Consider the following 17636-nt stretch of genomic DNA (forward strand, 5'->3'; position numbering starts at 1 on the left):
AAACTTGAAGAATAACTCAACATATTGCTCGGGGACAGCCTTAAACCCAATGGCATGAATCTGGGATTTTCTAATTTTAGGTAACCCACCACCTCCATCTGGTTCTGTTTAATTTTTTTTAAATTTAGACATGCAGCTCAGCAACAGGCCCTTCAAACCCATGAATCAGTGCCCCCCTCTCCCCAAACAAATACACCAAATAACCTACAATCCTTATGCATTTTTGAAGGATGAGTGGAAACCAGACCACCCAGAGAAAACCCATGCAGATACGGGGAGAATGTAAAAATTCCTTACAGTTAGCGCTGGATTCAAGCCTCAGTCACTGGCGCTGTAATAGCATTGAGCTAACTGTGTCACTGTGCTGCTTCCAACTCTTACCTTCTTTTGCTCTTATTTTTCTCTCTTATTTATCCCTTGCATTCAGCAGTCTCTCCCTTTACCTTTCTTTCCATCTCCTACCCCTCCCCATCATTTCCCACGCCCACCCTGATATCACCCCTTCCTATCTTAGCCTCTGTAAAAGATCCCAACCTGAAACATTGATTGATCAATCCTGCCCTTGAATGCTGTCTGACCCCTTGCGACTGTCCTGCAGCTTATTGTTTGAATTAACATTTTGACTTGACTTCATCAATCCATCTTGCAGACCCATCCTATTCTGACAGACCTGAAACTCTCACAGATGCTTCACATCCTTGCGCTTTTTTTTTCATTGGTTGTAGCAATAATAAAGGAGCAGCAGATGGTGCTGTGGCAACATCGAGCATTGCAAGGGACACACTGGAGACGCTGGAACTTGAAACTGAATGCATTCTGCTGGAGGGACTTAGAAGGACAAGCAGCAGTGAGGGGAAAAGAACAGTGGGTGTTTTCAGGCAAATACATTAAAAAAAGTCTCTTTAAAGGGCTTCAGCTCAAAATGTTGATCATTCCTTATCTTCCACTGATGATGCTTGACCGGCTGAATTCCTCCAGTGGAGTGTGTCTAATTGGGAATTGTCTCACCACCACTTAGTGTTAACCTCAGCAAAGATTGCATTAACAGTTGTTAGCAATGGTTGAAGAAACAAACCTCATCTCAAATCTTACTTTTTTGTGAAAGCTAAGTAGTTTGAAACCCATTGTTGAATAAATGTTCAACTTTTCAGGATGACTTAATGAAGTAATATTCACTGGACCACTTGCATTCCAATTTGATTCGTGTGCATTTACAGATTACACTTAATGGCTTTATACTTGCCGATGATCTCATTCAAGTAATCTGCTTGTGTTGAAATCCTTGATTTCTGATTCTTATAAACACCTTGCCACTTCCCATTTCTCACCTGTCTCAACTCCTCTGAGGTTCCAGCACTCCTGGCGTCTTCCATCCTAAATTTTCAATCTCTACCTTTTGCACTCATGTCTTCTGTTACCCAACTTGAAAAGATCTTGAATTAGGAACATAGGAACATAGGAAGTAGGAACAGGAGTAGGCCAAAAATGGTCCATCGAGCCTGTTCCGCCATTCAATAAGATCATGGCTGATCTAATTTATGACCTAACTCCACCTACCTGCCTTCTCCCCATATCCCCTAATTTCTCTATCATGTAAAAATTTATCTAACCGAATTTTAAATATGTTTAATGAGGCAGCCTCAACCACTTCCCTGGTTAGAGAATTCCAAACATTCACTACTCTCTGGGAAAAACTATTTTTCCTCATCTCTGTCCTAAATCTACTCCCCCAAATCTTGAGACTGTGTCCTCTCATTTTAGTTTCCCCGGCCAGCTCAAAAAACCTTCCTACATCTATCCTATCCATACCCTTCATAATCCTATATGTTTCTATAAGATCTCCTCTCATTCTTCTGAACTCGAACGAATATAATCCTAGATGATTTAATCTTTCATTATAAGTCAACCCCTTCATCTCAGGGATCAACCTAGTAAACCTCCTCTGGACCGTCTCCAAAGCCAGCATATCCTTCCTCAAATATGGAGACCAGAACTGGACACAGTACTCCAGATGCGGTCTCACCAGTACCTTATACAGTTGCAACATTACCTCACTACTCCTGAATTCAATTCCTCTAGCGATGAAGGCCAACATTCCATTTGCCTTCTTAATAACCTGCTGCACCTGCAACCTAACTTTTTGCGATTCATGCACAAGCACTCCCAAGTCCCTCTGCACAACAGTATGCTGTAGTTTTTCACCCTTTAAATAATATTCAGCTCTTTTATTTTTCTTGCCAAAGTGGATAACCTCACACTTACTAACATTGTACTCCATCTGCCAGACCTTTGCCCACTCATCCAGCTTAACTATATCCCTCTGCAGACTCTCCACATCCTCATTACAATTTGCTCTTCCACTCAATTTGGTATCATCCGCAAACTTGGCTACACCACATTTTGTCCCCTCCTCCAAGTCATCATTGTAAATGATGAACAGTTGTAGGCCTAGCACCGACCCCTGCAACACCCCACTTACCACTCTCTGTCAACCTGAAAAACTCCCACTTATCCCAACTCTCTGCCTCCTGTCAGACAACCAGTTTTCGATCCATGCCAATATACTTCCCCGGACACCACTTTCCTGTAACTTACTGATAAGTCTCTTGTGCGGCACCTTATCAAACGCTTTCTGAAAATCCAAATATACAACATCAACCTGTTCCCCTCTATACATTATATCCTCAAAGAATCCTAACAAGTTTGTCAAACAAGATCTTCCCTTTCTAAAACCATGCTGCATCTGGCTGATTGAACCCTTACGTTCCAAAAGTTTCATTATTTCATCTTTAATGACAGCTTCAAGCATTTTTCCAACTACAGACGTCAAGCTAATTGGCCGATAATTTCCAGTCTTCTGCCTACATCCCTTCTTAAAAAGAGGCGTGACATTCGCTGTCCTCCAGTCTGCCCAGAAACCAAGGAATTTTGGTATATGACCACCAATGCATCAACTATAACTTCTGCCATTTCCTTCAGAACTCTTGGATGCATATCATCAGGACCAGGTGATTTGTCTGGCTTTAGTCCCATTAGTTTCTCCATCACTACTTCCTTTGTAACAACTATTTTATCAAGGCCCTCCCCAACATTCGCATCCTTAACTCCGCACTTGGGCATGCTGGACGTGTCTTCCACCATGAAGACTGACACAAGATATTTGTTCAATGCCTCGGCCATTTCCTCATTTTTTGCTACCAGTTTTCCTTTCTCATCCTGCAAGGGACCTATGTTAACTCTGGCCACCCTCTTCCGTTTTATATATTTATAAATTTTTTGCTTTCTGTTTTTATATTTTGTGCCAATTTACTTTCATAATCCTTTTTCCCATTTCTTATTACCCGCTTTCTAACCCCTTGTTGTCTCTTAAAGTTATCCCAATCTTCCAGTTTCCCACTGCTCTTTGCAGCTTGGTTCACCTGCGCCTTCAATTTTACACTCTCCTTTATTTCCTTTGTTAACCACGGTTGATTTTTCCCTCCCTTGCTGCCCTTTTTCCTGACCGGAATATATTTTTGTTGAGCATTACAAAATATTTCTTTGAAAATCTTCCACTGTTCCTCAACTGTTTCATCAATTAGCCTGTGCTCCCAGTCAACTCTGCCCAATTCCTCCCTCATCCTATGGTAGTCACCCCTGTTTAGTTTTAGATCTAACTATTTCCCCTTCCATCTGAATGAGAAATTCAATCATACTACGATCGCTATTTCCCAGATGGTCTCTGACTATTACATCATTTACTCTACCTATCTCATTGCACAACACTAAATCCAGGAGAGCATTTTCTCTTGTTGTTCCTCAATTCCCCAAGAAAACCCCTAACCTTTGCTTTGGCTTTCTCTATCTAAATTTTGGGTCATCTATTCCCATATCTCCTCATGTGACAATGTATCACATTTTATTTGATGAAGTCCTCATGAAATACTTTGGGATTTTTTTTGCTATATTAAATTTACTACTAGAAATGAAATTGCTCACGTTGCAATAGCTCTATGAGAATGAAGTGTTTAACTCTTTTAAAGCAATGGCCTAGATCTTGCATATGACCCCATCCCATCTCACTCACTCAAAGCATCCAGAACCCCAACAATGTGGTTCTGAGTGGCAATACCAGTTAAAAGTACATAATTAAAAATATTAAACAAAATGAAAATAATTTAAAAGGGAAACTACTTTTACTTTCCATCTAACCTGACTCCTCAGCATAAACAGCAATGAATCTGAGAAGGAATAACTGTTTACCTGAACTTCCAAGGGAACTCAAGTGAAGGAGCATAAAAACACAGTTAAAGCATAAAAGCACCCAATATTGTTAAGTTTGAAACCTACTGAGTTGACATACATGCACCAGTATCCAGGATACGCTAATGTTGAAACATTTCCAACTGCAAATAAATACCCATGCTCAAGTGTGGTGTTTCATTCAGAATCAATTCCTAAAGTCCTATTCACTCAAAAACCAGAGTCTGTATCAAACAGTGTGCGTGTGTGAGTGTGTATACATACATACATACACACACACACTACAGGCATTCATAATGAATGAGTAGGGAGGTACTGACTATAGAGAAGATTCAATTATGTGGCAAAATAGTGTTCACCCAGTTGGAAAATGATATAGGTACAGTGGCTGGCTGGGAATTGGGAAAATCAGCTGGTGGACTTGTATCATTGTACTAGTTACTAGTACAGTCGTCATTCCCACTGATACTTCACTCAAGGACATCTCAGTTAAATAACTAGCTAAAAATGGAATGGAAATTATGACAAATCAGCATTTAAATGTACTCCCTTGTCCAAGCTTCAGGAAAGAAAGTGTGATGTTTCAATACTGTGCATTTCCAATCATTGTTAGATCTAATATCCCTTGCATTTTGTACTTAGTGAGTCATTGACACGAGAGGCCTAATGTTAGCAGCTTCTAGACTATCCTGATGATACAAACTGTGCACAAGCTGCAACAGAAGACACGAATCTAGATCATGGGAGTTGTGAGGGAGCAGGTCAAACCAGTTATCTCTCCCCTTAGCCTCTTCTATTCCAAAGTAAACAATTCATCTAATTTAGTTTTTCATCACAATCTTCTAAACGTGGCAACATCTTCAAAATTTTCCTCTGCAAACTCTCTGGTGCAAACATATTTCAAAGAGTCGAACAGCACGGAGCAGACCCTTTGGTCTAGCCCAGTGGTTTTCAAACTGTTTCTTTTCATTTACTGTGATTAGTAAGGTGGTGTGTGAGTGGGAAAAAAAAATGTTGAGAACACTGCTCCAGACCCAATTGTTACTGAAATATTTTGCTTGAGAAAAATTGTCATTGGCCCATTTCCTTTGGAGTTATGAAACCGTGCACATAACGAGCCACAGAGCACCTATGGCATAAGGATAACTTACAGTGGTATGTGAGTGGAAAGAAAAGTTTGAAAACCACTGGCCTAGCCAGTCCACATCAAACACCTATTTACACCAGTCCTATCCTTTTCTCCCAACAATCCTATCAACTACCTGAATTCTACCACTAGCCACAACTACATATTAGGAGCTGAGCCCTTACCCACATCTCTATTTCTTGTACATCTGCCCTGGGCCCCTCTGTCTCAAGATGCAACAAGGACAGGATTCCTCTTGTCTTCATCTACTATCCCACCATCCTCCTCTTCCAACATATTATCCTCTGCAATTTTTACCATTTACAACGTCCTTCCAAAGTCCGATCATCTACTCCATCTTGTCCATGCTGAGATTCCAGTCGTTATTCTCGCACCATATCATGAGATTTTCCACCTCTTTTCTGTAGTGTGACTTACCGTTGTTGCTGTTGAGGTCCACTACTGTTGTGCCATGTGCAAACAATGATTCTGTTGTAACTGGATCTGGGGTTGCAGTTGAGGGTCAGTAGTGTGAACAGGGGTGGACCTAGCACACAGCCCTGAGGTGTGGCAGTGATCAGTACAATGGTGCTCAATGTTCTGCTGCCTACCCAGACAAAATGTGATCTTTTTGTTAGGAAGTCCAGAATCCAGTTACTGAGAGGGCTGTTGAGTCTTAGGAAGGACAGCTTCTCCAGCAGCCTCAGGGGAAATGATCATATTAAATGCCGAGGTAGTCAATGAACAGCAGCCTGGCATATGAGGCATCATTCTTCAACTGGGTCAGGATGGAGTGGAGGGACATGTCTACAGCATTATCAGTAGGGGAAAATTCAAATGGGTCCAGTGTCTCTGGGAAGAGCACATTGATGCATCCCATCACTAAGCACAAAGCATTTCACGAAAGTGGAGGTCAATGCCATGGGGCAGTAGTCATTGAGGCCTGTTACTGTCACCCTCTTTGATACCTGGATGATGGTGGCAGTCCTGAAGCACACAGGGACAATTGTCTGCTGAAATGGTATGTTGAAAATATCTGTAAGGACTTCCACGAGTTGGTCTGTGTAGTCCTTGGGTACTTGGTGACTATCATGAGCATGGTTTCCTGAAAGTGGTGACTCAGGTGGACAGGGTGGTGAAGAGGTCATTTGGTACACTGGCCTTCATTGGGCAGGGTAATGAGTACAACTGTTAGGACATCATGATACAGCTGGACAAGGCAATGGTGAGACTACGCTTGGCATATTGTGTGCAGATCTTGTTGCCCAGCTGTAGGTAGAATGTCATCAAGATCAGAGGAAGTACCCAACCAGTTATGTTGTCTGGTTCGGCTGCTTTTTGTAGGTTCATCTTGGATCCATAGAATCATCTATGTTGGGTAGAAGATTGTGAGCATTCACTTTATCCACGCCCCTCATGATTTTCTGTACCTCTACAAGGTCAATCCTCAGATGTGGGGAATGAAGACTCGGCCTAGTCACCATCTCCTTATAATCTAGCCCAGTAATGAATATTTGGAGTTTTGGTCATTCCTGTGTGAATGGCCACTGCTGGAAGGCAAGGAGATGCTTCAGAATGGAAAAAAAAAATGCAAGTTCTATGTAAAAATCGTAATTGGCTATTCTCCAGTCTTCCAGTCACTAGTAAAGGATGTAAAGTTCTTTGTCAAGGCCCCAATAATTACTTCACGCCTCTTTCGATAAGCAGGGATATATTGCATCAAACCCTGATGCCATCCAATGTAACATTCCTCAAGGACACATCATCATCTCTTTCTTGATATCAAAATGCTCTCTTATACCTGAGCCTTCTCCACATTATACTCCCAATCACTGTCCACATCCTCCTCCATTGTATGCACAGTATTTATTTCACATCAAGCCTACTTCCTCTGATCATTTCCAGCATTTGTCCATAGCTTAAAAGTGCTTCAAGGTCTCTGCTTCCAGCCCTCTTTCAGGTACCCTCTGTGGCCAAGGTTTAAAAGGAACATTTATTTAACTTAATAGGAATAAAATTATCTGCTCTACTTTATTGTACCATTGTATATTTGATGAACTGCTGCTCAATGCATCATCTTAGAATGCACGGTGTTTCCTATTAAATACCAGACCCTTAAAGCTTCAGTGTTTACTCACTTGAGTGGGACTTGAACTCACAATATTTAGGCACAAAAACCAAAGGGATATCCATAATTTCACACCAGAGGAGACAGATGGGTTCATCTCATTATTGCAACCACATAGCTAAGGCAGGAATTTTCAACTTTGCCTGCAGTGTAATGTATTAGCAGCCTGGCCGAGTGGTATTACTCAGGGTGCGATCCCGAAGGTTGAAGGTGTCAACGCTAATCCAGAACGTAAGCATAAAATCTAACATGCAGAGTAAAGTAAGATGTTAGCACAGCGCACTGGGGGCAATGTACAATGGCCAGTTCACCTCCTATTCCCCACATCTTTGAAATGTTGGAGGAAAGCAGCAGGCCACAAGAACTCACAGGAAGAAGGTGTAAACTCTACACAGAAAGCACCCAAAGTAAGGATTGAACCTGGGACTCTGGTGCCATGAGGCAGCACCTCTCTACTAGCTGCAGCACTGTGCCTCGCCTAATTTCTTTTTGCAGAGCTGTATCGGTATTTTCATGAATACTTCTCACTCTGACGCTAATTGAAAAACCATCTTGGAATGCAGCTCACTTCCATTCTAAAACCTACTTACTGAATCACAATGTATAATCATTTCACTACAAGATAAAGGTAGACCTTCATTTGGATTCCTGCGCAAGAAGATTAAGTCAATATAAAGCACCTACTATGCATGCTGTTAGAACAAGATTAAGCAACAGCCACATAAGCAGGAAGAAACCTGTTAAGGGACAGTAAAATACAAAAGGTAATTGTATTTACCATTGTAATTGTTGCTATCACTGCAGTTTTTGTATGACTGATATTTTCACTATTGCTTTGCATTAAATGAGGTTTAATTTACATAGCAGTCTCAAAGATAGCATCAAATATAAAAATAGGCCTTTTCAGTTTGGGCCTCCGCCTGGAGTCCGACAACAGGGCAGATCGAAAATCTGGAACTTACCATTCAGAATGCAGCCCAAAAAGGCTACTCCAGCATCCAAAGGAGAGGTGCCTTGTAGCACCCTCCTGATCCCCGTGGAGATGGGCTGAATGGTGCCGTAGCTCCACCCGTCATTTTCCCTACCCATAATCCTCCACGTAACTGAAATCGCTCTGTGGTTCTCTAAACAGTTCCAGCTGCATGGGGGATTATGGGTAGGGAAGTGGCCATTGCTCTGCTGCATTTTGAGATGCAGAGAGCGGCCCTGAAGGCCAAAGTGGCCCAGTGTGCCTATCCCAGCCCGCACCGGCCACCCCCTGATGGTCCCCGCTGCCCCAACTGCTCCCGCTGCCCCGCCGGTCCCCGCTGCCCCACCTGCTCCCACTGCCCTGCCAGTCCCGACTGCCCCTGCTGCCCCACTGGACCCCGCTGCCCTCCCGGTCCCCACTGCCCCAACTGCTCCCGCTGGTCCCCGCTGCCCTGACTGCTCCTCGTTGCCCCGCCAGTGACCACTGCCCCAACTGCTCCCCGCTGCCCTGACTGCTCTCCGCTGCCCCGACTGTCCTGAGGGTTCCCCGCCACCCAATTTGGAGGGAGAGGAGTGAGTGGGGAGATGGGTCGCTGGCTGATGGCATCATCAGCCCGCCCCCAAATAGCCACCTAGTGCAGCTGCCAATTCAGATTGATCAGTGGAGGGCTATGCTGCGGAGATTATCCCTCTCAGAGAGGGGTTGAATTATGCAGCTCAGAGACCGTCTTCACACATTCAGAGAGGTAGGTCATTATGTGACTTGGCGGAGTTTCTCTGCTTTTACATCCCGACTTTTGGGCTATCTGAAATGGCTTAATTTATTAACATTAGAAGGAAGAGCAGCAAGCTGTTCAAAAACTGTGATCATACTGCACTGTTACATTGCAAAAGGGAAGTATCCTGTCCAGTTGCATTGTGGCTCTTTACAGGAACTGATTTGTCTAAGACCGTGAGAAACTATAGAGTTGCAAACACAGCACAAGCCATAAGACAGACCTACCTCCCATCTATAGACTTCAGCTAAACTTACTGATCCATCTGGAAAGCCATCACACTCTTTGCTCCCCTCCCATTGGGCAGAAGATTAACGAGTTAGAAAACATGCACCATTAGATTCAAGGACATTTTTCCCACCACTGTCATCAAACCACTAAGTGGGCCTCTCATTGGTAAATTGATGCTGCTTTTGCACTATTTAAACTGAACTTTTCCTCTGTAACATTATACTCTGCACTTTAGTTTATTTTGCACTACACATTATACTTAACTGTAGGTTGACTTGATGGAAGAGCACACAAAACAAATATTTTCATTGTATCTCGGTACATGTGACAAAAAAAATACCAATTCAATTGAAAGGGAACAATTTTTAAAAATACTTTTGCTCCTGGAAATATTTACAGACAAAAGTCTTCTAAAAGTTCAGTATGGACTGGAAAAATTCCCCAAAGCAGAGCTAAGCCTTTTACTGTAAAAATCACCATCCTTAGCTTTTACGCCACACATATTGCAAGGTTCAATTTTTGCCAATAACGTTCACTTCCCCTATCATCCAAAGTGCACCTTCCTTTTCCCAAGCCTGATGACACAAACAATGAAAATAGGCACCATCATTATACAAATAGAAATGCCCCAAAGCATCTCACAGAAGTCTAATCAAAATCTGTTTCATAAACACTTAAAAAGATCTTCAGACAGATGAAGAAACATACACATTTCTCAACCTCCTCTTGTATTCTTTACGGGGTATCTGAAAGTGCTTAGAGTCAAGAAAGCATGTAGGAAATATAGCAGCCAATCCTTAAAACCTGTCCTCTGGACCATACCTCGGGTTATCCATTCTTAAATCTCTGTGTAGCTTGGCATTTTTTTTAAAATAACACCTCTGAAGTATCGAGAGAATCATGCATCTGTAGGTTGCCAATTAAGTGGAAGTTGTTTTTAAAGTGACATTAAAGAATATCATTAAGAGCAGGAAAGGATTAAGGAAAGATCTAGCCAGCTGATGACTAAAAATCAGGTAATGAGCACAGAAAATTCAAGCAGGAATTGGCTGCTTGGCTCCTCAAACCTGTCCCAGCATTCAATAGGACCAAGGTTGATTGGCCTCGGCCTCAACTCATTTCTGTGCCAGTTTCCCATAACCCTCAATTCCTCGATTTTTTAAAAATGTATCCATTTTGTCTTTAAATTCCCTGACTAATGTAGCCTCTACAATTTTCTGGGACAGACAGCTTAGAGTTTGACTACCCTCTGTGAGAAAAAAAATCCTATGTATTTCAGTTTTTAAATGACTATCCATTTATCTTGTAACAATGTCCTCTCATTTCTGACAATTCCATAAGTGGAAACCTCTCCACATCCACCCTGCAAATGCCCTCTCAGGATCTTGTATGTCTTGATAAGATCAGCCTTCATTCTTCTTCACCTGAATAAATTTGCAAGATTAAATTGTACCCTCTTTGCAAAACCAAGTAATTCCTCAGATCATTATAAATTGAAACACAAACCTGAATGTCAAATTATGAACAGATTTATTTATACAAAAAATAGATGAACTTGAAATGTTCAATGTACAAACCGCACAATGTCAACCCACCCCCCCCCCCCCCAATCTCACCATATATAACACTTCCAATTACCATAATATTGTGCAGGCTTACTTTCACAAACCTGATCACCCTTCCAGTTTATAGAATCTTCCTTCCATTGATTAGCTTTAAGCATGATTATATTTCAGATGACCAGTTCGTTTTTGTATTTTTATAATAGCAGCAAAATAACATGGTGCTGGAATAATCCCCAGCTATTGCAATGTAACAACTTCATTGGGAATAAATTTCACTAGGATGGGTTCAATGGGAATATGATATTCTGTTGCAGCTATTGGCTGAATTTTAACTCCAGCTCAACAAAGAGTTGAATTGTGACATGCAAGATCTCCCCTATTATGACTGCAATTCTGTACTATACTGTTAGTCTAAACCATCTGCATGAAACAACACCTCCAAGACCCATCATCGATGAATCTTCACTTCCAACCTTTCACAAAATTTGTGTAGCAATGAAGAAGAGAATAGATATTTTGGATTGTTGCTTTTGTTGCTGCAGAGGCAAGTGTGGCAACATGGGTTTTGGAAGAATGTTCCGCAAGCAAGGCCTATACTCAGATAGTCTTGTTCGATCATTAAGATTCAATGGGGCTTGGCTAAAGATTTGCTTTTAGATTTTTTTTCTGTTGGGGTATATCTAGAACAGTGATTCTCAACCTTTTTTTTCCTCACTCACATACCATTAAGTATTCCCTAAGCCATAGGTGCTCTGTGATTAGTAAGGGATTGCTTAAGGTGGTATGTGGGTGGAAAGAAAAAGCTTGAAAACCACAGTTTTAATTGTATCTAATTGACTCGTTATGTGGACAGTTTCATCTCCAAAGGAAATTGGCCAATGACAAATTTTCTCCAGCAAAATATTTCAGTAACAATTGGATCTAGAGCAGTGATTCTCAACCTTTCCTTCCCACTCACATACCACCTTAAGTAATCCCTTACTAATCACAGAGCACTGATGGCGTAGGGATGACTTAAAGTGCAATGTAGTGGAAAGAAAAAGGTTGAGAATCACTGATCTAGAATTTCAAGGTACAGTGTCAATATATGGGTTTCCTCATCTAAGGCAGAGAAAAGAAGAATTTTCTTCCTTCCAAAAGCTATGCCGTAAATCCTTAGAAATGAAAGCTGTGGAAATGAGCTCACAAGGCACATTGAAAGCTAGTCAGAACAATTTCTGGACTATGGTGGAGACTAGGATTATGGTCAAGAGAATGGGCTCAAATGACACAATGGGCACAAAAAAAACAATCTTGAGGGGGACACACGGTCGCCTGTTTCTCATTTTAAACAGGAAATTGCCTTTAATTTCAACTCACAACATCCTTTACACTTATTTTCAGGTGAAAAACCGTACAAATGCACGTGGGAAGGCTGCACATGGAAATTTGCCCGTTCAGACGAGTTGACAAGGCACTATCGCAAGCACACAGGGGTAAAACCTTTCAAGTGTGCAGACTGTGACCGGAGTTTCTCTCGCTCAGATCACCTGGCATTGCATCGTAGGAGACACATGCTTGTTTAAAGGTGTCATGAAGAACAATGGGGAAATCAGAGCAGGATCTCTTCCGGATCCCGAGGATTCAGCTGGCCTGAATTATCAAAGTGTATTGATCGAGGACATCGCTAATTGTCCAACAGAAGAAAAAAAAATGAAGAGCACTCTATCCTTTCCTGACACTGACTGTCAAAACTCACCGTCAGTGTTTAGGTAATTTAGGTTATGTTGGCCTGTTGTTATTGTCCACAGATTTTCATAAGTTTATGCTTTTTAAAAATAGTTCTCAGATTTTAAATCAGTTTATCTTAACTACAATTCTTCAACTATTAGATGAACCCAAAAAAACAGGCTGGTATTTAGTGCTAAATGATAGTTCAGAGTATAACTAAACATATTGCTTTTGTTTCAGTGTTTTTAAGTTCCAAAACTTCTGCCTCATTTGAAAAATGGCTAAAGACTTGGTGATATTTTCTTCTTCCACATATGTATGCCTCAATAGTCAGTAAATGATGGACAATACAGTCCTAAATGAGTTCGATTGGACATCAGTATTACAGATCATTAATTATTCTATAGCAAAATTAATCAAACCCCTACTTTAGATGAAAAATTATTTGACTGTGGTGATCTTCACTTGGATGCATACACAATTTGCAGATTGATAAAAGCAGTACAAGCTTCAGTGTTTTACAGTAATTTATCTAGGGTTTGTTTTATATGATGCTGAAGGATATAAACTATCAATTGTGCAAATTAGCAATATTTTGGGGGAGGGAAGGTCAAAGGTTCTTTGACCTTCAGTGAGTAGCTCTTTAATTTTCTCCTCATGTTTTCAATCACTCTCAATACCTTAAGCCTTGTATCTTTTCCATTGTTTCTCAAACCATGCACTATAATCATGTCACTAAACACTGCAAATATTACATTGACCCATAACCTTTAAAAGTAAATCTAACCACGAAGTGGAGTGTTACATTTACAGCGCAGAAAAATAGTGGACTACACCTTGCAACAAAATCTACAAACCAAGCCTTTACTGCAGTGGGAATTTCATTATCATCATGTAAGGAAGTGTTTATGAGGACTAACATACCACCATCACATTTTTCAAAACTGCAGCTTGCAAATCGAGCAAAATGGCCAATTTCCTCATCAGTTGCTCACTTGCGCCATCCACAAGATAATTTAATTTTGGGAAGTTAAAGTGGGAAGAGTTTTTGCTTCTCCCACTGAAGTCATGAAGAAGAAAATGAAACCACGACTAACAATTGCCTCAGTTGTAGCTGTTGCATTTCTACGGACTACTCACCATCACTACCAAGTGGATAGCGCGATTGCAAACCTGACGGTGAAAATCAGAATTGGCAGGGAAATGGCCAGCTATATGCAAAGAAATTCCATTGTGCTTGGGATAAGGTACAGCAAATAACGTTCCTGGTGTATACAGTGTCACCACTGTTATAATTCTACAGACACAGTTAATCTCAAATCACCTCACCCTTGGAGTCATCCATTTTTTTCTTAACAACTTCAAAAATACTTTTTGAAAAAAATATTACAGTATAATTACAATAGATGACAGCTTACTTCACTCACTTGCTCCAAGACAGTAATACGTCTAGAGAAAGAAATTTAATTAAAAGTGAAAAAGGACTAATAAACTCTTTGTAGTTGTCCTTGCTGATATTTGAAGCATTTGCTCACCTGATTAATGTGATATTCGATCATATAAAGGAGGAGAGGAAGAGACAAAGGTGTCTTTCTTCTGATTATGTTGATTTGTTTGTCTTTTCAATGGGACTGTACTTTTGTACAAAATGTGAAATTGGAATACCAATGGTGCAGAATTCATACTTCTATATTGCACAACCTCTCAATATCGCTGGAAGTATTAAACCCCTTCCCCACATACCGGGCAGTTTTCCTCAAGAAAGAGACTGATATCCATCATAATAAAGAACAAACATATTGAGGCATTACTCTCACCATTTTGGTTCTTTCACTCCAAATGTTATCCTTTCACAACACCCATTCCATGTGTATCAATCAAATATTTGTGTTAATAAAACTGTACACCTGGAAATCAGATTTTCCCACTGCTATTTTATTGAGTATGGTGTTAAAACAAAGTGTTGAATGGAGGGTACATGTTCATGATTGCTTCCTGGTTATTCGGCATGAGACCACAAATTCAGCCCTTTACTGCCCAGCACAAGTCATGCTTGCAAGTGTAGTGAGATTTCAGATGTGTTATCCCCAGTGTAAATATTCATTTTGGAGTTTTGCTGGGGCTGTTGGTTGCTAACTTCCAGCACAAAAATGTTTCACAGCACAGGAATGGATAGCAGGGGCTGCACCTACCCCACAAAATTGCTTTTCAACCCAATTCGCAGGGAACCCAAGATTGGACTAACCCCTTGAACCCAAATTTCCAAACACCTGACTTTTTCTAAGACCAATATCCTAATCACTGACTATTCTCAATCACCACCTTGAAACCATTTCCCATCCTTATTCTACACTCCAGATACTGTACTTTGTGCTGGTGCGCTACAATCTCTCAGCTTAAGAATTTTACTGAACAGACATCAATCTCAAGTCCGAACTCACTCATACAACAAAGCTTCTGCTACAACTGTGAATCTGATAAAGCAAAGAAAAATACTGGAAAAAATCAGCCTCTGTTCAGTGCACAAGAGATCTGAAATTTGACTCTATTGAAGGTATTAAAGCTAAATTTCAGAAGCAGAGTTCAATACATTTATCCCATATCATGTATTTACATCGCCAACACAGGATGGATTTTTTAAATCCCCAATGATTAAAGCTGCACCTTAACATCCAAGAGATGGTTTGATTTCTTGAAGGATACTGTCCTTAAATTTACCAGCTCCTTTTGAAACCACAGAGACACACACACTATGTCTTGCACTTTGAATTAGTCTTGGTTAATAAAAAGATTTATACAGGGATTAACATCCAAACTCTCAAAAAAAAGCATTCTGATATTTTACTGTAGTCATTGGGACATCTATTTTAAATATAATGTATTATATGTGAGAGTTCAAAGTATTTTGAGAGTCATAAGTTTTACATAGGCTGTAAATAGTTTGGGTGGGAAAATACATTGGGAAGTGTTTTAGTCCTAAAATCCACCCAGTGAATTTTGCAAATGAAAAATATGAATTAGCCATTTTATGAAAAGGTGGATTTATCCTGCAATAGTTTTTAAACCTCAGTGTTTTCTTTGTTAAAACATAAATCCAGTTTTTGAATCTTCTGAAGAAGATATTTTCCTGGTCTTTGTACACTATTTAGTTCAGGCAATAAGTATGTGACATGTTTACTAACATTTATGTAAGTGTTGTTCTTGTATTTATGTACAATGTATGTATTGTAAATATATCCAGAGCTTTTCATCTTACTGTAAAATCATGTTTCTCCCAAAAATGCAAAGGGAGTCTCTGTAATGAAAACTGTGTGGGGAAAATGTTCTGTTTTGCCCTTGTCTCTTCTGAAGGACTTAAATGAAGAAGTGTTTAATTTTCCATGTGTCCCAAAACTTCCCTGTCAGTGCTTTGCGTTTCTGTATACGACTTTCGTATGAGCTGAGCTGTGAGTTGAAGAATTATAGTACCCATTTTAAACGTATGCATTTGTAATATCCTGAATTATGAATGGAGGCATGAAGATTAAATAAAGTTGCTTTTGTATGTAACAAATCAGTTAACTCCTGGGAGATAACAAGAGTGTTAAAAATGTGTACTGAATTAAATATATATATGTACAACTTGGGAGCACGTTGAGAGATCAACTGACAATGGGCAAAATTAAGCTGAATATTCCAACAAGGAGAATAACTAAATCTGCTCTCTAGTGAAATGTGCTGGTTAAGAATATAATCAATTATTTCTGTAGCAGAAAAAAAGTTTCAACATTTTATCAAGCTTTCAAACATTTGGACATGGAAAGAGTAGCATTACTTGCAATGATTCAGATTTATTGTCAAAGTACATATATGACATCACATACCACTCTGAGATTCCTTTTTTCCTGCAGGTGGCGCAGATTTACCCCTAATTTGAGGTGCAAAAAAATAAGCTACACAGCATGAACATGCAAACTAACTGCAATACAGGGAGAGCAAATTCAATCTGGATCATATATCCTATAGGCATTTCAAGAAACACACGAGGGACTGTGCTAGCATATGAAGATATTTTGCTTTAGTTTTGTTGACTAAGAAAATGATGTTTTTTCTGTATCAACTATGTCCTATATAATGCTAATCTGCAATGCATGTTCATTAGGAAAATTAATTCTAATAATTCTTGCAATGATGGAAACAACCCGAGAAAACATAGTATTATTTGGAGTAAACATCAGCCAAACATATGAATAAGGCTGCATTGAAATCACCCTGGATATCAATAGTTCTACAAAACACAAGTTACTGTATGTATTCAAATTATTTTAATGCTGGTTGTGGGTCACAGTGGGATGCTCACTCTTTGCATTTTGTGCACGATCCAGTATTGCATTTAAACTATGGGTATGCCACATAAACAACAGTTTGTCAAAAAATAATTAGGTTAATGAGAGGAATTTAGGCATTCAGCATAGTATGAATATTGACAATGTGTATTTCCCATTAAATTCATGTTAATTTATGAATGTGTAATACTAACAATTTTTGACCAGCTGAGAAAAGAAGCTGCACAGAAAACGTCACACACCTGTACTGACCTGGCATCAAAGCAGAGGATCAAACCCTGGCCCTGGGTGCTCTCAGATTGGGCATTAACAATGCCTAGAACTCAGTCAGTTGTCCAGGAGGTCACTCAGGAATCCTCAGGCAGGTTTTTGACTAAAAGTAAAGCAGGAGAAATAGTTTTGCCTTCCTTCAAAGTTGCCAAGGATTTTAACAGTTTTAAAATGTCAGAGCTACAACATAAAACAGGTCTTTCAAGATATTAATTCTACGTCAACTATCAAGCACCCATTTTTAAACAAATTCTACCCTAACCCATTTGGTTCTCCACATACTTCTATCAATTG

The 17636-nt window shown here is 40.1% G+C and overlaps 2 protein-coding genes across 6 annotated transcripts in view; one reads left to right on the plus strand and one right to left on the minus strand.

Moving 5' to 3' along the window:
* LOC138739094 (Krueppel-like factor 12) overlaps positions 1 to 16581 on the plus strand; it is a 302609-nt gene extending 286028 nt beyond the window's left edge. For all 5 annotated transcript variants that reach the window (XM_069890563.1, XM_069890565.1, XM_069890564.1 and 2 more), the window contains one exon: positions 12421 to 16581. In XM_069890563.1, coding sequence (XP_069746664.1) covers positions 12421 to 12602 — 182 coding nt within the window. In that variant the 3' untranslated portion in view covers positions 12603 to 16581. The remainder of the gene's footprint in view (positions 1 to 12420) is intronic.
* Positions 1 to 17636, minus strand: part of LOC138739095 (uncharacterized) — a 161155-nt gene that overhangs the window by 132778 nt on the left and 10741 nt on the right. The window contains exon 3 of the mRNA XM_069890569.1: positions 17325 to 17445. The gene's annotated coding sequence lies outside the window, so the exon portion shown is untranslated. The remainder of the gene's footprint in view (positions 1 to 17324; positions 17446 to 17636) is intronic.

This window comes from Narcine bancroftii, chromosome 7 (genome assembly GCF_036971445.1).
Source record: "Narcine bancroftii isolate sNarBan1 chromosome 7, sNarBan1.hap1, whole genome shotgun sequence".
In the NCBI taxonomy this organism is placed as follows: Eukaryota; Metazoa; Chordata; class Chondrichthyes; order Torpediniformes; family Narcinidae; genus Narcine; species Narcine bancroftii.